This window comes from Ostrea edulis, chromosome 1 (genome assembly GCF_947568905.1).
Source record: "Ostrea edulis chromosome 1, xbOstEdul1.1, whole genome shotgun sequence".
NCBI classification, from domain to species: domain Eukaryota; kingdom Metazoa; phylum Mollusca; class Bivalvia; order Ostreida; family Ostreidae; genus Ostrea; species Ostrea edulis.
This window is the reverse complement of record NC_079164.1, coordinates 54,180,369-54,203,320: the sequence shown is the minus strand read 5'-3', so window position 1 is coordinate 54,203,320 and position 22,952 is coordinate 54,180,369. Positions and strand designations below refer to the sequence as shown.

General features: G+C 35.5%; 1 protein-coding gene across 2 annotated transcripts in view; it reads left to right on the top strand.

Annotated features, from left to right (window-relative positions):
* Window positions 1–22,223, top strand: part of LOC125650111 (glyoxalase domain-containing protein 4-like) — a 48,756-nt gene extending 26,533 nt beyond the window's left edge. For both annotated transcript variants that reach the window (XM_056154170.1, XM_056154171.1), the window contains 6 exons: window positions 4,485–4,535; window positions 4,628–4,707; window positions 9,892–9,978; window positions 15,316–15,429; window positions 17,530–17,616; window positions 21,649–22,223. In XM_056154170.1, coding sequence (XP_056010145.1) covers window positions 4,485–4,535; window positions 4,628–4,707; window positions 9,892–9,978; window positions 15,316–15,429; window positions 17,530–17,616; window positions 21,649–21,714 — 485 coding nt within the window. In that variant the 3' untranslated portion in view covers window positions 21,715–22,223. The remainder of the gene's footprint in view (window positions 1–4,484; window positions 4,536–4,627; window positions 4,708–9,891; window positions 9,979–15,315; window positions 15,430–17,529; window positions 17,617–21,648) is intronic.
* The last annotated feature ends 729 nt before the right edge of the window (window positions 22,224–22,952 follow it).

Genomic DNA, 22,952 nt, shown 5'->3' with positions numbered 1-22,952 from the left:
ATAGCAAGGCGAAAATGAAAATTGAACATGTGCGTTAGAGTGGAAGGAGACTTTCTTACTATATCAGAAATTTAATTTTGAAGTACAAAATGTCAGGATTATCCACTGTGAATGCAGAAAGGTTCATTTGAGCTTTTGTTAAAAAAACCCAAAAAACTTCTAAATGAGAGACGAATATACATGTAAGAGCTTGTCGTTATGAATTTAACCCAAGTACAAAAGATAAGGCAGTTTCAGGTAATGAAAACCTCTTCCCCTGTGCTGAAGATTTAGCATTTACAAGTTCGGGCAAAATCACAAATTATTATAATTATTTTGCATTGCTTGACAAGAGTTTTAAACAAGTCACCCCCACTTTGAAAAAACCCCAAAAAACGATGCTAAATAATGTACATTGTACCGTATGTACGTGTCAGAATGTCAAACTGATGTAGTTATTTTTACGCCTATATTTATGAAAGACATTGTCAATAAACTGATATTTAGTACTCTTGCCAAATTGAAACTTTTGTAACATTTGTCCTTAATGCAAAGATGTAATTGTTTATCTTGTACGTTTCTGCATTAGCCTTTAAACATTCTACGGGTAGTTCAGTACAATAAACAGTTTTATCTACATCAAATATATACAAATATTGCACGATCTGGCTGCAATCTATGGTCACATAAATAATAAAAATAGTAAGTTTTGTACTTACATGTGCATAAATTCTAGGATTTTTTCCTCGGGTCGATGTAGCTGCGACAAATGAATGACGCAAAATTTAAGTACTACTAGGAATATTTAATATTGTTAGGAGTGTTAAGGTGTTGACACAGGGTATACCGTCCGTATTGTTTGTTTACTGCAACTATCTTGACTCCTTTCGGGGTGTTTGTTAATTACAGGTATCCCAAACGATCGAGCTCGTAAAGTTTGAAGCCATACATGAACACCTGTAAATTCTGGATGTCACTACGCATATAGGCTATAGTGTTTTCCTTTTCACATGCATTGCATATATATTATACCCATGCATTAAATGTATCTGTACATGTAATGGTACATGTATACGCAATGTACATACGAAAATTGCTTTTGTTTGTGTATGACTGTTGCGTGTATTAATGTACAATTTGTGATAATTTCATGAAATATATACATGTGATGTATACTCGGTACTTGTACAAAAATATCTGAATATATCCAGAACTGTAAAATACGCTATCCGGTTTATTTAATTTTTTTATTAATTGATGAAATATACATGTACATGTATTATATTACTTGATTATGAATTAAGTAAAATCCCAGGGAAAAATCCTAAACATTCCGAGTAAATAGACCATTTTGCGTTCAGCGTGCGCTCAGCATTTGTTCACCGTTCACTTTGCGCTCTGCGTTCGCTCACCGTTCACCAAATTGCGTTCACCGTTCACTCTGCGTTCGTTCACCGTGCGTTTACCGTTCGCTCACCGTGCGTTCACCGTTCGCTCACCGTTCAAGTGGGAAAGAAGAACGTTTCAGGGACTGTAGTATGATTTTGGTACTGAATGAACACACGGTGAAATAGAAGGTCAAACACAACCCTCCAATATTTTCCTGTATACTTGATGTTGAATTGGTTGAGTGTACCCTACTTCTGTCATGTATTGCAAAGTTATTAGAAATGTTCTTCTTGAAAACAAATACAATGCACAAAACTGCAACTGTTGGAAATTATGAAAATAAGTTTAAAATTATTTTCATTTCATTTTTATTTCTTGCAAAAAAAACAACAACAAAAACCACCAAAAAAAAATAATAATTAGGCCAAAAATGTATTGTTATTGAAACCTCTTCTTTTGTAGCATCTTTTAAAAATCTTTTTCTCAAGAACCATAGGACCAATTTCAATCAAACTTGGCACAAATCATTATTGGGTAAAAGGGATTCAAGTTTGTTCAAATGAAGGGCTATGCTCCCTCCAAAGGGGAGATAATCAAGAAAAGGCTAAATTAGGGTGGGGTCATTGAAAAACCACTGGGCCAGGAAAATTTACACGAAAGCTTCTGACATAAATTATATTCAAGTTTGTTCAAATTATGACCCTGTGGGGGTAGGGTGGAGCCACAATAGGGGATCAAACTTGAGGATGCAAATATATTGGAAAAATCTTGGAAATTCCTCTTCTCAAAAAGAATGGGGCCATGATTAGTCATATTGATATACAAGCATCCTGCAAGTAATGCATATTCAAGTTTGTTCAGATCATGGCCATAGCATCTTTGGGACAAGGAGGACAAAAACTGTAACTTTCAGGACTTCTGCACCCATGGGGCCTTAGGGCTGGGCAAAAATTGCCATTCATTGACCAATTTTCAAAACACTTCTCTAGAACCACATATCTTTAAGAAAAACTAAATGCATAGTGATGTAGAGCAGGAAGGCCTCTACCAAATTGTAAATTTCATGATCCCCAAGGTAGATCATGGCCTCCAGGATGGAGCCAAACTTGGTATATAGTGTTTATGTGTTAAACATTTACAGTCTACTCCACTTCTATTGAAGTTGCTTATATTGAATTAATTATCTATTAGATTGAAGTTAGAATAAATCCCCAGTAACATTATTATCAATATATCTGTTGTAGAATGTAAATAACATTTTCTTCAATGCTATTAATATTTAATTGAAAGTAAATGGATGCATCAGAAGGAGCAGGTATCCCTTAACCAAAATTGTAAATTTGATGATCCCATGGAGTAAGGGTTTTTGGTTCCAGGGTAGGGTCAAAATTAATATAGTGATTATTTTTTCCCCCATCATTTATTTCCAACATACAATACACAAGAAGAGTCCACAGCCGGGGTACCAAGGGCTCCCTGGATAGGATGCTCTATTAATAAAAAAATCTATATTCTGTATGCATAGATTTTATATAATATTTAGGGTGAGTCCAAAATAGTCATATAGTGTTCAGTATGGGAACTTTCAGGAGCATTTGTGTTTTAAGACAATTTGGTTTATATTGCTGCTGAATATTAGAATTTAGCTTAGATATGCAGAACAGGAAAATTATTATAGATTTCATAGTGCTATTTCATAGCCCTTGGGGCTAGTGATACTTTAATAAATGCTCATGTGACCTATAAGGCCTGTAGGGAATATACTGGAAATTAATCAAAAAAATTTTATTTCAAAGTAGCAAGGCCATGCTATATTATATTAAAAGGCAAATGTTCCTAAGCTTTGCAAATATATTTTTTAATACCCCCCCCCCCTCCTGCGACTATGGTCAGGGATGGGGGCATATCGTTTTTGTCCTGTCTGTCTTTCTGTCTGAAACATTAACTTTGCTCATAACTTCTGAATGATTAGTGATAAGGCTGTCATATTTCAAATGTGCACTCCTTGGTACAGGATCTTTTTTAATGACACCAAAGTTTTTAACCTTGTGACCTAAACCTTAAAGTTTAACTCACTTTTAAGAAACCCTAACCTATTTCATTTTGATATATAAATTTCTTATGGCAAGACCTTTCATTTCATAAATTTCACATGACATATGACCTTGACTTTCTCTAGAACGGCATGGTCATGTTAGTCATATTGGTGTTGAGTGATCCCCATGTTGTGTGAATTTATGTTATGTTGTGACCCTTTGGAGCTGACTTGAGGCTACAATATGGGGATAAATTTTTCATGGGAATAAAGATTGAAGAAAGAAACTTTTAAAAATCACAACAGCTGAACAACAGCAGGGCCATGGTAACTCAGGTGAGCGATGTGGCCTATGGGCCTCTTGTAATTATGAATGTATGTTTTTTACGCATCAGCTTTCATTTCTTAGTGGCATTCATATTTCCTAGCAAATGTAAATTAGAAATGAAAAAGGTGTACTTTAATGTTTTTCCTTGACAAATATTACAACTTAATATTTCAGTCTTTTTGCAAAGCAGGTATTTTCTTTGTAAGGTTGAATTAATTTTTTATGGAAGAGAGTTATCGAGACTATATAGACACTGAAGTAAGCATGTGTTGGTATGATCCAGTTTATCATTCAAAGAAGAGGGGCATATTGGTTTGCACCTGTAGGTCGGTTGGTAGACCACATGTTGTTCGCTCAATATCTTGAGAACCATTCACTTGATGATAATGATATTTCATATGTGGGTTGGTTATGAGTAGAAGAGGATCCCTATTGTTTTTCAGGTCAAAACATCAAAGGTCAAGGGTCATTCTATTCTTGACATAGGAATATACTGTCCGCTCAATATCTTGAGAACCCTTTGCTTGACAGACATCAAACTTGGTACACTGGTATATCTTCAGGAGAAGATGACCCCTATTGATTTTTAGGTCATATGGTCAATCCACTCTTGACATAGGAAGATATTGTCTGCTCAATATTTTGAATTGATGATACTACTATCAATTAAATGATGTGTGTGTATAACCCTTTTCAATTTTGAACCATGGGGGGCATATGTGTTTTACAAACATCTCTTGTTTTTTCTTATAGATCCAGTGAAGAAGGTGACTTTAGCCTCCTCAAATCTAAAGAAATCTGTTGGTAGGCATTTTACTTCTGTATATTTTTTAATATCAGTATCTGTAATACCCCATACAAGCAACTGGAGTGTGTAACCTAACTATGAATTGTAGATTACTGGTCAAATTTGTGTGAGATGAAAATATACTCTCAAGATGACAAGTGTGCCGTTCTAGGATACAGTGATAATCAGGTACTTTACCATTTATAGGGACATAGGTACTTTATAACTATTTAGCCACAATTTAGAATTGTCCAAAATTATATCCTGTACTTTATTTTTGTGTTGCCTGCTGAGTAAAACCAAGGTTTTTTTTATCTGGCCTTCAGCCTGTCTGTAAATATATATATATATTAGGGATGTCAAATTGAGTAAATTTTTTGATAGTTTCAGTCGAAGGATATTTGATTAAAAAACCACTGTTACAATGGTGTCTCTTTGTAATATATATATATATATATATATAATTCAATAAAAAAAGCAGGAAAATCTACAGTTCCAAAATATATTTAAATCACTAGCGCTTTCTGGATTTTAACATCCATCCTCAGGTGAATACAAATTTTAAATAATTTAAAATTATTTAAAATTTGTATTCACCTGAGGATGGATGTTAAAATCCAGAAAGCGCTAGTGATTTAAATATATTTTGGAACTGTAGATTTTCCTGCTTTTTTTATTGAATTATTTTGACTGTGTGATATCAACTCTTTCTATTTGGATTATATATATATATATATATATATATATATATTATATATATATATATATATATATATATATATATTGTTCAGTATAACTTGCTCGCGTATTTATGTGCCTTTACCAACAATCAGATATGTGTAATACAAGCTACTTCAAGGTATATTGATGTTGATTGGTTGTATATTATTTAACACCACTTTCGAGAATATTTCACTTTTATGGAGACATCATTATTGCTGGTTAAGGGCTGCAAAATTTAGGCCTATGTTCAGCACTTATGGTCTTTGAGCAGGGATGGATCTCTATCGTGCCACATATACTGTGACGGGGCCTTGATTTTTATGGTCTCATCTGAAGCACCAGTCCATTCAATCGCAAGGGGTACTGAGGACCTATTCTAACCCGGATCTCCATGTGATATTGAATCTAAATTTAACATTATAAATGTTTTTAAATGGAATTAATTTGTCATGTAAAGGTGTATGGAATAAACATGATAAACACCTTGAGTGTATCTATAACAGCATGAGCTGGATCACCTAGTGTAAATTATCACTGATAAGTGTTCAGTTAACTGTAGAAGTACTGTTAGGTAGTCCCCAATGTATCACCTAGTGTAAATTATCACTGATAAGTGTTCAGTTAACTGTAGAAGTACTGTTAGGTAGTCCCCAATGTATCACCTAGTGTAAATTATCACTGGTAAGTGTTCAGTTAACTGTAGAAGTCCTGTTAGGTAGACCCCAATGTATCACCTAGTGTAAATTATCACAGATAAGTGTTCAGTTAACTGTAGAAGTCCTGTTAGGTAGACCCCAATGTAACCATCTATTATGACATTTGATTAAGACAATGTGCACGGCTGCTTTGACACTCTATTTACTTCAAATTAAGGTAATTCCCCATACCACATCTTAGTATTGAAAAACCTACAGATTTCTATCAAAATTTGCATGTATTTTGTCGAGGATGTGTATTGACCAAATTCCCAAAGAAAAATATGTTTAGCGGCCTTTCCCAGAGTACAGCCACTTCTAAAAATAGAACATCACTTTAAAACAAGCAGTGTTGATATACATACATTTTAAGGCACTGTCTTTATTTAAATGATAGAAATATGTTTCTTTCATATGATTTGAAGAAAATGTATTGCATTTGACTGTTTTCAATAATTTTTCATCTGCTGAACCATGTTCTTGGTTTCAAGGTGATGAAATGCACGTACAGTAGTCAAATTTTGACTAATCATAGCCTACCATATCCGGAAAATTGTGTTTTCAAAAACCTTCAGATTTTTGAAACATTTCAATATGTTTTACCTTTACACTCCAGCAATCATTTGACATAAGAAGTAGATAGGGTAATAACCTTGAAAAAACGCATATTGGAAAATGGTGTCTAAAATTCCTATCTCTGCAAACATGTTGCATTCATCATTTACATTACTAAATTACCATTTCAAGAAATATTACAAGGTGGTTTTTGAAAAACAGTTTAAAACAATAAAGCTTCAAATAGCTAAACACCACTTTCATTGATTGCCGGCTTTACGGATCAGGCTTGAAGTTGGAAAAATCCAAACTTTACTATGGAGCTTACTAAATCCATAGCCTACATCACATGAACACTGACATGACGTCACAATAGATGAAAAAATAAAATTATGTTGCCAGATCTAGTTGGAACAAAGTAGTGTAGATCAGAATGATTTTTACATTTTAATGCTCATTCAGAGAATGCTAACCTATGCTCAAGTTACAAATTTTGGGAAATTCGAATATTTTAAAACACCCGAATTCTGCATTCCCCGCCCCCTTGATAATTTTTAGTTCCTGGTAGTTTTTGACAATACGATACAGCCATGCGATGCGAGTCTTAACGACATGTAACTACCGCATACATTCCGAGTCGTTTTAATCAAAACATCAATCCGGCCAGAAATATGAAAGAAAATTACATTACAACACCCATGATCCATACTGTAGTACAAGAACACAAACCTACGACACCTAGGCCTAGTCTAGATAGGGCCTAAATATGTGACAAATCTGTCAGTGTATGATCTAAATTGAACACCCAGAAATCATTAGACACAACAGAGATATACACATACATTGTACATGTATATGCACATTTATTATGAATTCGGAGGGCCTCGAAAGCGATTTTTGTCGTGTAAATAAATATAAAAACTATGATTTGCAAGGGGGGGTTACAATGTCAGTATAGCTTCAGATTATGCATATATTTTATTAAGATCATGACAACATCGATCGTTTTCTTTCAGGTTTAAATAAATTATAGGGAAAACATAACAAAAATTTGTGACTGTCAGTATATGTAGCACACAAAAATTTGCATTTTGTTGAATAGGAGATTCGATATTTCTACCCATCATTAATGATCAGAAATCACACAAAACAAATGGCCTGCAATAGATACATTGAAAGTTGGCAACATGATTTAACATCATAATCTGTAATATTTGCAGAAATCTCACGGGAATTACTGAACGACTGTGTGTCATAACGCAATGTGTATGGAGAGTTTACGACTTCGCGATGTATATAACTATATTAAGCATTTTCTCTCCCGAGCGTTGTCTTGTATAAGACTGGCTTGTTTGTATTATTGCGATTCGTATGTTGTTGTTTTTTAATTCTAAATTTTTGTTGTTTGCTTTCAAACAATCAGTCCTAATACGGTCTAAATGCCATCGGGTTCGTTGAATGTGTGATAACGTTCGTGACTCATGAATAACGTTTCTAACGTTATTTGATGTGGTCTGGGGAATTACCTTAAATGCAAAATTATGGCATTTTGAATACCCTCACCCATAATTGGAACACATTTAGAAAGAACATAATCATACCCCACACAACAAAGATGCAGAGGGTATAATGTTTTTGACCCGTCCGTCAGTCTGTCAGTCCCCTTCTTGTCAGCACAACTCCTCTGAGACCGCTCAACAAAATTTTGTGAAACTTTGTAGTTACTAAGGACACACTTTGTAGATGTGCATATTCCCAAGAAATTCTGATTTCTGGGAGTTATGCCTCTTTTGAACTTAGAATTTCAAGCCCATCTGTCCTGTTCTTGCAGTAATGCATAGCATTACCATTCATTATGTGAGGCATTGTCAAGCAATGTTGGAGTGTGGGGTATGTGAGCTTGCTCACTTTCGCTTTCATTATTTAAAATATTACTAAGCATTATTAATAAAAGTAAAACCGAATCATTATTAAACCAAATGATAAGGGGAAAAGGTTTCCATGCATTTTAAACTAAACCTGATGACAGGAAGAATTGTGAAAGTGTTGAAATAAGGAAATTCTCATGGTGGGTGCCAAACCACAGATGTATTGTACATGTAATGCGCTGAATCTTTTCTCATCTATTTCTTTTGAAATTGACATTGCTTTCATCATACAATGAATACATGTTTGTTGCAAACTAGTTCAATCCAGTTTTCAAGTACCACCTGTCTGCACAATGATTACCAAATATGAAGCATCATCAAGGTCAAAGGGTGCATTGGCTGTTCCGTTTAATGTAACAAAGGGTGCATTGGCTGTTCCGTTTAATGTAACAAATGGGTCAACCATATGATATTATAGATCTTAATTCTAGTTAATATTTCGTAAAGTGTATAACTTGAGCCCTGTTTATATGGCAAGATTTACTCATATGCAAATAATTTGTATATACGTAAATATACTAAAGTAAGCATATCTCACTGTATAAATGCACTTTCATACATGCAAAAAATACGTAGTATGGGGTAGGTGCAAATCTGTTTATTCTTGTGAGCAAAATCAAAATTTTCTGCAATGGCCACTTTCTTATGTACACTAAGAGGTTCCTCCACAGTGTTTCTTGATGGAGATTGCTTTTCTCTAAGCCCTCTACAGATAAAAAGATACCATGACTTGTTTCATACCGATTGTTAAGCCGTTCTTGGCACACTGATTTTGACTGCGGATAACTCCGTTTACCTGATCAGGATATAGGGCTCACGGTGGGTGTGACTGGTCAACAGGGGATGCTTACTCCTCCTAGGCACCTGATCCCACCTCTGGTGTGTCCAGGGGTCCGCGTTTGCCCAACTATCTATTTTGTATTGCTTGTGGGAGTTATGAGATTGATCACTGTTCGTTATCTTCACCTTGCATAAGTCTCCTCATTCTAAAATTCTCCAACCATTGTTCATCATTGAACTTTTTAAGAACATTATTCTCAAACCAGACGCTTAATTGTGGTTTTCTTTGAATTTCACGCTCATTGGAGCATCCTACTGTAATTCCAATACTTAATACATATGGAAGAATTCTCTTTCTCCTGAATGAAGCTATTCTTATGGAAGTAATGATTACAAATGAATAGATGACACACTGATTTACTCACGGTACCTAAAATCACATGGGAACGTGTAGTAAATTTACTTTTGCACACAGGAGCAAATTTGCTCATTAGTAAATATACTCATGAGTAAATTTATCGCCATATAAACAAGGCTTTATATAGCCTGATAAAACAAGTGGCCCACAGGCCCAATCAGTGACTTTAGTATTAGTTTAAAGTATCACTAACCCCAAGGACTGTGAAATCTATATCTTCCTGCTCTGTTGTACGTTTTTATTACAAATTGTATAATGTATATTATTTTTACAGTGTAAGTTGGAGCTGGTTGATATAGGCATCAAATTGGATCATGCCAAGGCCTTTGGGCGAATTGCCTTCTCCTGTCCAAGAGTTCAGGTAAATCAGTAATTCAATCAAATGGGGTGGTGCAAAAATTGATGTTATAGAATTAAAAACCATTTGATATGTCTTGTTTTTAAAAATTTTGAAATAGCTGGAGTTTTTGATTTGTATGTTTAATTGATGGAAGAGTCATTTTTATATCACCTAGCGGCTGAGTCACTTCGGTATCAACATATATCTGTCTTAGAAAGTGCAAGGCCAATTTTCACCAAAATTGGTGTTAAACATTTTAGGGTAAGGTAACAAAAATGGTGAATTTGTGATAGGGCTGAAATCTCTAAAAATAATGCAATCTTTAGAAATATTCTTCTTTATTCAGGGCGTCTGGCATAAAAAATAAGGTGCATAATTTTACTGATGAGATCATAAAGCCTATAAGTTGTGAAATTAATGGCCTCTGAGTTTGGGTGTAGGGTTATATATTATATAGTGAATATGCATTAAATGTTTAAATATTTTCTTCCTTACTTCTGAATATCTTGGAAACAAAGTAGTTGTATAATTATATTAAACATGAAGGCCTCTACTAGATATTTGTTGTTTTTTGCAGATTGCTTCTGAAATTTGTGGTATTAATTGTGTCATAACATAAGACAGAAATAAACTTCAAATGTGGCTGAAACACATCCCTCCTTTTCCAACCCTACAATATAATGAAATGTACATTTAGAAAATGATCTCTATAAAATGATAGAAACTCAAGGCCACATTAAAGGTTCTCAGACCAATTTTTCTCAAAAAATGTTATAGATGAGGGAGGGAGGCAATTCTTTTTTCAATTTTATTAGCAATAGAATGGATGGGGGTCGGGCTTTTTAGTCCCCTACCAACGAAGTCAAGGGGACTTTAGGTTTGCGCTCCGTCCGTCCGTTTGTCAGTCAATCCAGTTTTCCGCACTTTTTTTCTCTGTTCTTGCAGATATTTATTTTATATTTGGTATGTGGCTTTGCCATAAAAAGTTACAGATCAAGTTCGAATTTCGTCTCAGTCCGTTGATTTTTCACTTAGTTATGGCCCTTGGATTTAGAAAAATAGCATGAATAATCAGTTTTCCAGACTTTTTTTGGTTGTGCTTGCAGATATTTGGTACATTGCTTTGTCATAACAAGTTACAGATCAAGTTTGAATTTCGTCTCGGTCCGTTTATTTTTCACTTAGTTATGGCCCTTGGACGTAGAAAAATAGTACGAATTATCAGTTTTCTGGACTGTTTTGGTTGTGCTTGCAGATATTCATTTGATATTTGGTACATTGCTTTGCCATAACAAGTTACAGATCAAGTTTGAATTTCATCTTGGTCCATTGATTTTCCATTAAGTTATGGCCCTTGGACGTAGAAAAATAGCATGAATTGTTAGTTTACATCCAAGTTTCTTATCTCTGTAGATAAGAATTAAGAATACTACACTCGTTAAAACTTCTAGCTTAGTAATACTACAATATAGATAAATTATTCATGATTATCTACATGTCACAGTTTATTGACTTAGGTTAAATCCTAATTATAACTTTGTCTTTTTTCTTGGTCTTAAGTCTCTACTCGAATAGTAGTTGATTTCCAATCATTCCTATCCTGGTTCCCCAATTTTCCCTTTTACCATAACCTACATAATGAACTTTGAATATTGTTGTGGTACAGTGATTTTTGCAACCGGTAGGGGACTATGTATTGCCATGCAATACTCTCAGAATGCTTGTTTTTTTAGTCATGGACTAGTTGGAAAAGAAACTTTAAACATAAAAGTTCTATAACTGAAACAGAAATAGTAGTCAACATTTAAGAAATAATGATCGTGTTTTCGTTTATGTTGCAGGATAACCTCTGAGGTTGAGAGATGTTGTTTGGAAATATAAAAGCTGAGGCTTTTATATTTCAGACATCAGTTCAAGACCAAGGAGGTTATCCTGCAACATACAGAAAACAAGAACTTTGTTTCTATTCTACTATGGCTAAGAAACATACAGCCGATTTTTGTCTTATATACCTATGAATTAAGTCACTGTGAAGTCATGGCAGTTTCCGAAACGGCCTACAATGTTTTTTGCTGACGAAAAAGGTGAGATGGTAGGGGTATTTTAAATCTAATTTGAAAAAATATTTCAAGTATTTAGTTTAATGTTAACAGATTATATCAATTGCTTTGAATTAATACAGTTCAAGAAAAACTTGTCTGTGCATCGCCATGTTTACATGTGTATCACTCTTTGGAATGTAGACAATTGGTTTATACTTAATGACAAATGATCTTCAGTTTATTATGCCCCCCCCCCCCCCCTTCAAAGAAGAGGGGCATATTGCTTTGCACCTGTCGGTCGGTAGACCACATGTTGTCCGTTCAATATCTTGAGAACCATTCACTTGATCATAATGATACTTCATTTGTGGGTTGGTTACGAGTAGAAGAGGACCCTATTGTTCTTTCGGTCAAAAGGTCAATCTACTCTAGACATAGGAATATATACTATCCACTCAATATCTTGAGAACCCTTTGCTTGACAGACATCAAACTTGGTACACTGGTACACGACACGAGTTTTTTACACCCCACCGTGGAAAGACCACGGTGGAAAATCCACGGAGATACACCGTGTCCTCCGTGTTCCACGGTGTGTTATTTGCGAATACACACAGCTTAGACTATGAGCTTTGTTCTGGCCACGGGCGCCTTACGGGAGATCTGTGAAAATGTGCCGCAGGCCAAATACTCATGATAAGGGTGGAATTTTAAGAAAAGGAAAAATGTCAATATTTTCCCTCCTGATACTTATATCTTAAATCGTGCAGTGGGTAGGTCGCTACAAGTCTAAATCCTTAACTTTTAAGTTTTCAAATTACACCCTCTCCGAATTCCTCCGATTCTACGACGTGCTTGTAATCAATATTTAAGGATGTAAATCCTCGATGTCAAATGCAACTAGTTCATGAAAAAAAGACTAATATCAATATAAACAGAAACGATTATTTGCTTTTATTCATATACGCTATTACGCTATCGATTATTAAAATCTTTAATTGCTATATGAAATCATTTTAAAATTTAGATGCATTAGATAATGAAAGCAACAGAGAGGGAGAGAGAGCATTGGTAATCATTGATTATAATATTCATGAATTTATGCAAATACGGGAAGTTTAATACGTTCAGTATAAATCTTGAAAGTACAATTTCTTTCTGATTAATTATCCATACACTTTCATTCTGATATTTTTTTTTATTTCCCATATTGTTTTCTTGAATGTAGGACAGAAAGTCACAGGACAAAAAGTCACAGACGAAAAGTCACGGACAAAATGACCATGGACAAAAAGTCACAATAAGAAATTTTATGAAAGTAGGACAAAATGTCACAGGACAAAATGTCACAGGACAAATATCACAGTTTATAAGAAAATAAAAAGTATTGATTTTTTAAATATATTTTAAAACATCGTTCTTTTTGTAAAGTTTAAGAAAATATATATGCAAAATTTATATTTTCTATGAGATTTTGATAATCATAAAATTGTTATTCCTTTTATCATATTTATTGTAAAATATTTTGATTTTTAAAAAGAGATTAAATAAAAATAAGCTTTATGATCATTTGGTTTAGTATACTATATATTAATGATTGTCAAAACAAAATCTGATGGCAGAAGTATGGTTGGCTTCCTTTCACTCCAAATTATTGTCAAAACAAGAAGTAAGTGAACTGTCATATAATAATTGCTATATAAACAAGTTAATGATTTTCCTTTCTTATTATCCCCCCCCCCCCTTCCCCTTTCTAAAATGATGTTACGTGCTAGCTGTCTATCTCCCTCTCAGTCAAAAATAAAATAAATACATGCTATATATACTACAACATCATTGGATTTACTGGATAATTCTTCGATTTCACCTTCATAATACATGTTAATGCAATCGGAGTATCTAGGCATTTTTTTCCATCTTCGCTAGCCAAGATTATTCGTCCACGAAGGCACATGACCCAAAACCCTTTACTAGCGGAGATAAAACCTAGTACGTTTGTTTTACAACTTTCATTCAGAAGACGCGCAAGTTTGTGAGTCACTGAATAAACGAGAAAACGTCTGTATTTTTATTTCAATCGTTGTCAACTGTATTACTTTGTGATATTTCAAGACTACTTGTATTTATTGGATCTCATCACCATTATGCAATGGAATATACAAAAATATAAAGACAAAAAGCTGTTATATATACATTTAGTAAATAATACATGCGTGTAATGAAGTATTTATCAAGTTATAAAAAAAAACGTGTTATTAATGTGAAGTATGGGCATTCTAGGTAGGGGAGCACATTTTATTTTATTATTTTCTTAATGAAAGTACGGAGTTTTCTAAAGGTTTGTTTAAAAGTAAAGATATTTTTAATTTTAATTTTTATTTGTTTAGGTGATGAAAATATGATTCTTTGCTCACATTGCATCACAGTTGAGTACATAATGAAATTCATCTCCAATGTAAACATGTACAGTGTATATAGCAGACCTTAATCACCTATTCCTAATTACAATGGAAACCTTACGTTAAAAAATTAAATAATGGTACACATTTCTTTGAGCTGCTATTTATCAAATTGAAATTACTGGCATGTGATCGTCGTTGTTCATGACCCTTCTTTTATTTGGTGAAATTGTGCTGCACGTGCCGTGAAACAATATACCGACGAGTGGTGGGAATAACACAAGTGTTTATATACAGGATGTCGAGAATTTGGGCGTTTCATAAAAAGGTGTGAACGTCTGCAGGGAAGTCTTCATACGGATATGTACCGAAAACACCAACGTATCATTAAACAACAATTACAAGAATTGAATGATTTATAGCTAATTTCTAAATAATTAATGGGGGGGGGGGGGGGCATGCATGCATGCATGCCGGCCAAGCGAAAAGGTTTTTTGGGTGAATCATTTCGGAAATTATTTCTTTGTTTTATCACACGGAGGTACACGGTGGCATCCATGGAGATCCTCCGTGGACTTCGATGTCTAGCCGACAATTTTAAAGGTCCACCGTGTTTGGGGCAAATTTGTTCCACCGTGTTGCGTGGAACACGCATAAAACTCGTGTTGTGTACTGTATATCTTCAGGAGAAGATGACCCCTATTGATTTTGTGGTCACATGGTCAAGGGTCAAACTGGACATAGAAACATACTGTGCACTCAATATCTTGAGAACTCTTTGCCTGACAGACATCAAACTTGGTACACTGGTACATCTTCAAGAGAAGATAACCCCTATTGATTTTGAGGTCACATGGTCAAAGGTCAAGGGCCTCTTATTTTTAAGTTTAAAATCTTATCTGACTTTCAAATTTCAGTTAGCAGAGATACAAGACAGGATGAAATCTGCTAATCAAACCATTCTGACTCCATTAATTAGTCTGGACACTCCAGGGAAAGCCACAGTAGAAGTGATCATCGTAGCTGACCCGGTATAATAAATTACACTAATAATATGTTTGTTACAGTAACTTACAGTTATGGCAACACCAACAAGGAGGTTAGATATAAACTTCCTCATAATTGCAATTCCTCATGTCTAATCAGAATCCTATGGAATATAGTGTAACTTTGCTGTAAGGATGTAATTCTCTATTTAGAGGTAGTATTTTTATGCCCCCCTTCAAAGAAGATGGGCATATTGGTTTGCACCTGTCGGTCGGTAGACACGCATGTTGTCAGCTCAATATCTTGAGAACCATTCGCTTGATGATAATGGTATTTCATATGTGGGTTGTTTATGAGTAGAAGAGGACCCCTATTGTTTTTAAGGTCAAGAGTCAATCTACTCTGGACATAGAAATATACTGTCCGCTCAATATCTTGAGAACCCTTTGCTTGACAGACATCAAACTTGTTACACCGGTACATCATCAGGAGAAGATGCCCCCTATTGATTTTGAGGTGACGTATTTAAAGGTCAAGGGGCAAACTGGACATTGGAATATACTGTCCGCTCAATATCTTGAGAACCCTTTGCTTGACAGACATTAAACTTGGTACACTGGTACATCTTCAGGAGAAGATGAACCCTATTGATTTTGAGGTCACATGGTCAAGGGTCAAACTGGACAGGAATATACTGTCCGTTCAATATCTTGAGAACCCTTTGCTTGACAGACATCAAACTTGGTACACTGGTATATCTTCAGGAGAAGATTACCCCTATTGATTTTATGGTCAAAGGTCCAGGGTCAAACTGGACATAGGAATATACTGTCAGCTCAATATCTTGAGAATCCTTTGCTTGACAGACATCAAACTTGATACACAGGTACATCTTCAGGATAAGATCACCCCTATTGATTTTGAGGTTACATGGTCAAGGGTCAAACTGGACATTGGAATATACTGTTTGTTCAATATCTTGAGAACCCTTTGCTTGACAGACATCAAACTTGGTACACCGGTACATCTTCAGGAGAAGATGACCCCTATTGATTTTGAGGTCACGTGGTGAAAAGTCAATGGTTGAACTGGGCATAGTAAGATATTTTCTCCTATATTTTAAGAATTATTTGCTTGATTGACACCAAACTTGGTACACTGGTACAGCATAGAGTAGATGACCCTTATTGAATTTTAGTCACATGGTCAATCCACTCTTGACATAGGAAGATATTGTCTGCTCAATATTTTGAATTGATGATACTACTATCAATTAAATGATGTGTGTGTATAACCCTTTTCAATTTTGCACCATATGGGGCATATGTGTTTTACAAACATCTCTTATTTATGAAGAAAAGATGCCTTATAGAGTATTTGTAAAAGCATTTTGCATATTTTTTAAAAAGTAAACAGATTTTTTTTTAGCTCAAGTGAGCTTTTCTGATCAAAATTTGTCCGTAAACTTGTCAGTAAACTTTTCACATTTTCATCTTCTCCAGAACCACTGGGCCAATTTCAACCAAACTTGGCACAAAGCATCCTTGGGTGAAGGGTTTTCAAGTTTGTTCAAATGAAGGGCCATGCTCCCTTCAAAGGGGAGATAATCACAAAAATGCAAAAATAGGGTTGGGTCATTAAAATATCTTCTCAAGAACCACTGGGCAAGAAGAGCTGAAATTTACATGAAAGCTTCATGACCCCTAGGGGTAGGATGGGGCCACAATAGGGGATCAAAGTTTTACATGTATGAATAAATAGGGAAAATCTTTAAAAATCTTCTTCTCAAGAAACACTGGGTCAAAATTGCTGAGATTTACGTGAAAGCTTCCTGCATAATGCAGATTCAAGTTTGTTAAAATCATGGCCCCTGGGGGTAGGATGGGGCCGCAATAGGGGATCAAAGTTTTACATAAAAATATTTAGAAAAAATCTTCTCAAGAACAGTTGGGGCAAAGAAGTTTACATTTGCATGAAAGCTTCCTGACATAGTGCAGATTCAAGTTTGTTAAATCATGGGGCCACAATAGGGATTAAAGTTTTACATGCGAATATATTTGGAAAATCTTTAGATATGATCCAAGGTGACTCAGGTGAGCGATGTGGCCCATGGACCTCTTGTTATGTTTTCTTGTAAATTTTAGGATGGTCATGAAATATGTTTTGTTGGAGATGAGGCATTTTGTGAGCTCTCTCAGGTGGACCCACAAGCAGATAAACTGTTAGATGAGGTTTGTAGTTGTACATGTAACTATTAAAACAATCCTAGTATTGAAGGTTTAAACAAACTTTATTTATAAAACACAACACTTAGTTACCAACTCACCTGGTTTCATCTGATTGCACCCAATTTTCCGACCCATAACCCAATTATTATACCCCCGCAACAAAGTTGTGGGGGGATATACTGGAATTGGGTTGTCCATCTGTCTGTCCGTCCATCTGGTTTCCAGGCTCTAAAGCGTTATCCTTTCCACCTACAGTCACCATATCATACATATGGACTACCCATGGAACGAAGATGTTCCATATCAAATTTGGGGTCAAAGGTCAAGCACACTGGACATCAAAGTAGCAATATGGTTTCCGGGCTCTAAAGCGTTATCCTTTCCATCTACAGTCACCATATCATACATATAGACTACCCATGGGAGGTACATGTACATAATAAAATCAATAAATAATAAGAAATAATTGATTTGTTTATTTCTATGCACTTGTCTGTAAGTATAATGTCAAATCCACTACTTTTATTTTGTCACAAAAAGGGAGGGGGGGGGGTTCGTCTAAATCCACCCCTGTTTACATTGCTGTACAGTTTATATCAATGTAGATGAGATATGTTCCAGAGAGTGTATTGAACAAAATTATTCATAATACCATTGTGTAGGCTAGTGTTGTATAATTATACCCCCCGCAACAAGTTGTGGGGGGGGGGGGGTATACTGGAATCGGGTTGTCTGTCTGTCTCTCCGTCCGTCCGTCTGTAGACACAATGGTTTCCGGGCTCTAAAGCATTATCCTTTCCACCTACCGTCACCATATCATATATATGGACTACCCATGGGATGAAGATGTTCCCTATCGATTTTGGGGTCAAAGGTCAAGCGCACTGGACATCGAAGTAGCAATATGGTTTCCGGGCTCTAAAACGTTATCCTTTCCACCTACAGTCACCATATCATACATATGGCCTACCCATGGGATGAAGATGTTCCCTATCGATTTTGGGGTCCAAAGGTCAAGCGCACTGGACATCGAAGTAGCAATATGGTTTCCGGGCTCTAAAGCATTATCCTTTCCACCTACAGTCACCATATCATACATATGGACTACCCATGGGATGAAGATGTTCCCTATCGATTTTGGGGTCAAAAGGTCAAAGGTCAAGCGCACTGGACATTGAAGTAGCAATATGGTTTCCGGGCTCTAAAGCGTTATCCTTTCCACCTACAGTCACCATATCATACATATGGACTACCCATGGGATGAAGATGTTCCCTATCGATTTTGGGGTCAAACGGTCAAAGGTCACGTGCACTGGACATTGAAGTAGCAATATGGTTTCCATTTAAATTCTTTAATGGCTTTTTTCATCGCATGGAGATGCTGTGTTCCTAGATACCTTTTGGATCATAATACTGAAGTTTTACCTATTACCAACACCCTTTGGGAGATTGGGGTAAGCGGGGGGTATTCTTAGTGAGCATTGCTCACAGTACCTCTTGTTGTTCCTGTTTGTATTTTACAGAGTAGCTAAATGCAGAAAACTGCAATCTATTATGGGCCAAGATTACTATAAATGTATATAGATCTAATGATTCGAAAGAAAAGAACGTGGAAGCACTCATTTTAACATCCAAATCTGAACACGTCTTCAGTCTGTAAGTGGGTGATCATCACCTTATCAATTTACCGAAACGGTAATCATTACGATATGTTAAAAAAAATTTAATCAGTCTACTGACAAAGGAATGTACATTATGGAATAAATATATGAAAAACAAATCTCAACAGCCTGCTTGGCAAGAGCAATGAGATTTAAGCATTACAAAACCCAAGTGAGGATCGTCATCCTAACACGAGGCCTGTCGTTTCGATGTGGTTTCTACACTTTTGTGAGTGGAATGAAATAATCTGAAAGCATATAGATAAAAATGAATTAATTAAATCAACCCTTCTCTTTCATACGGGATGAAATTATGACCCTTTTAAAGTAATCTAACAAAAGTTTAACCGGATTATCTCGAAAGCATTTGCAGTCGCCGCCATTGTTTACTTTCTTTGTCCGAGTCTCCATTGTTGCTATGACGTAACCATGGTGGGTGGGGTTTATGCTGCGACAGTGGATTGGTGTATTTAGCTTACTAGATATTCAGAACAGGATATTTTTCCTAGATTCCATAGCCCTTGGGAGTAGGAATACTTTTTCACTAGTACTCAGGTGACCGATAAGGCCTGTGAGCCTCTTGTCTAAATCTAAATTTATTTCTTAAGTTCATTTTTAACTCATACCTGAGTAATGCCTGAAAATTGAGGGCATGAAATGCACATCTATATGATACATGGACACTAGCACCTGTTTTAAGTAGAGTAATCTAATAGAGTAGGGCAATATACTTTCTCCCATTATCACCAGTGTGAGACCGGCATTACCCATGTGAGATTTCTGTGTCTTACACTGCTATGATGTCATTGATTATGTATTTTCTATGATTTATGTTACATGTAGGAGAAAAATATTTTTTATTGGATTCTTCAATATTTGATATAGCTTTCTAAGGGGGTAAGCTTGGGATTTTTAGTTTACACAAATTCTAAAGTGTAAACCATTGTCAAGTTTGCTCTTTCCAATTGTCTAATTAATTTTTGCATTTGAGTTTAAATGAGGGTCATAACCAGCTGTCATATCTACATCGGATTATGGAATGCTGTGACCATAGCGTTTGAATGTCAAAATTATCATATTTTGAATGAATATATATAGCAATTCCCCTTTATGTATTTTTCTAAACTTTCAGAAGTTTAAATATGATATACCAAGGTACATTTTTCCTTTAAGAAACATTTTGTTGCAATTAGTTCCCAATAGTTTTCTTTTTCTACTAAACCAAAGTTTTATTTGGAAATATACAGGAAATTAATTAAAACAATTTCTTTTCAAGATTAGCAGGGTCACTCTAAATCATATCAAAATGCAAATGTGCCTAAGTTAATTAAGTGGATTCCATTTTTAGCTTACCTGAGCTGAAAGCTCAAATGAGCTTTTTTGATCACCTGTCGTCCGTCCGTCTGTCTGTAAACTTTTCACATTTTCGACTTCTTCTCCAGAACCACTGGGACAATATTTCAACCAACCTTTGCACAAAGCATCAAGTTTATTCTATGGCCCAATGGTTCTTCTTCTCAATAACCATTGGGCCATAGAAGTTTACATTTACATGAAAGCTTTCTGACATAATGCAGATTCAAGTTTGTAAAAATCATTGCCCCTGGGGGTAGGTTGGGGCTACATTGATTGAATATTGTTTTACGTCCTTCTCAAGAATATTTCACTCATATGGAGATGTCACCACTGCCGGTGAAGGGCTACAAAATTTAGGCCTATGCTCGGTACTTATGGCCATTGAGCAGGGAGGGATCTTTATCGTGCCACACCTGCTGCGACACGGGACCTCAGTTTTTGCCATCTCATCCGAAGGACCGCCCTATTTAGTCGCCTCTTACTACAAGCAAGGGGGTACTGAGGACCTATTATAACCCAGATCCCCACGGGATGGTCGGGGCTACAATAGGGATCAAAGTTTTACATGCGAATATATAGGGAAAATCTTTAAATATGGGCCAAGGTGACTCAGCTGAGCGATGTGGCCCATGAACCTCTTGTTATATAAATTTCTTATGGTAAGACCTTTTATTTCATACCATGATCTTTGACCTTGTGACCTTTTCCAAAACAGCAAGGTCATGTTAGTCATATTGGTATTGGGTTAGAAAGTCTCACTTCCGGGCAGCGGTCGAAGATGCTTTCGTTTGCACTCCTGTGATAGGGTCAAAACAAACCTGTAGCCAGAATAGATATTTTGTTCAAAGCCCAGAAATTGTATACTAAAAACTTTAAAAATTTGACATGATTGATTGCAGAGAAGAATGATCAGACGTCATCACTACAATTGTTCAGCCTTGTAATCCATTAACATTACTGTACATGTATATATATTTCTTATTCCTTGTAAATACACAGTTTCTTCTTTACTTTACAGGCCATAGCAGCAGATAAAAGTGATGAATGGTTTCAGAAGAAAGGCATTTCAAAAGCAGCTGCATGAACCATAATGATATAAATACTTCAGGGTGCTATTATTCTTTAAGCATTCCTTCTCATTCATCAGTGATAAATGGAGGGATTAGGCAATGCTAAGCGTAGTCTTCCCATCACCATGCTTGGAATAAATTTTTATGCTCCTTGATATATATACTGCATATTCTTACAAATAGCTAAGAATAGCTCAGCCATAGAAACCAGAGTAGATTGATGTACACAACATAAGGCCACAGTTTTTATGCTGTGTGGCTTTCTGATTCTTTTGACTCTGTCTCTTTTATTGAAGATGTTAAGTATTTTAAGGCAGTAATGCCAGTTATGCGAACCTCTGTTATACAATTGTAAGTATTATCAGAATTTGATAATGACGGTCTTCAGTATTCCAAATAGATGTAAATGAGACTGACTTATCTAAAGCTTTAGATGAATTCACATGTAAATCAAAATATTTTCTGAACTTGGATTCATTTTGTCAAACCATATACCATTTCAATATTAAATGATTTAATTCATTATTGCCTAGGTTGTGTTTTCACGGATTGTTTGCTTGAATTTACCTCTCCTGAGCCAAAAGCTCAAAATTTGTCCAGTGTCAGTTGTCATCAACTTTCCATGTTTTCATTTTCTTTTCTAGAATCATTTGGCCATTTTTGAACTTGGCACAAATCATCCTTAGATGAAGGGGATTCCAGTGTGTTCAAATGAAGGGCCATTCTCCCTTCAAAGTGGAGATAATCAGGAAAGGCAAAAATAGGGTTAGGTCTTTAAAAAGTCCTCTTCTCAAGAACCAATGGGTCAGAAAAGTTGAAATTTAAATGAAAACTTCCTGACATAGTGCAGTTTTGTTTGTTCAAATCATGGCTCACTGGTGCAGGGTGAAGCCACAATAGGGGATCAAAGTTTTAAGTGGGGATATTTAGGAAAATCTTCTCAAGAACAACAGGATCATGATGAATCATATTGATATTTAAGCATCTCCAAATAGTGCAGAAACTGTGGTCCCCAAAGGTTGGGTGGGGCCACAGTAGGGGATCGAAGTTTTACATGGAAATACGGAGTATATAGGAAAACTCTAAAAATGTTCTGAAGAACAAGAGCCATGATGAGTCATATTAATTTGCAAGCATCTCCAGGTAGCACAGATTCAAGTTTTTTCAAATTATGGCCCCCAATCTTTGGCATTATTAAAAAGTATTAAAGGGAGCACTGATTATTAAACATAGAGATAATACATTCTTGGGT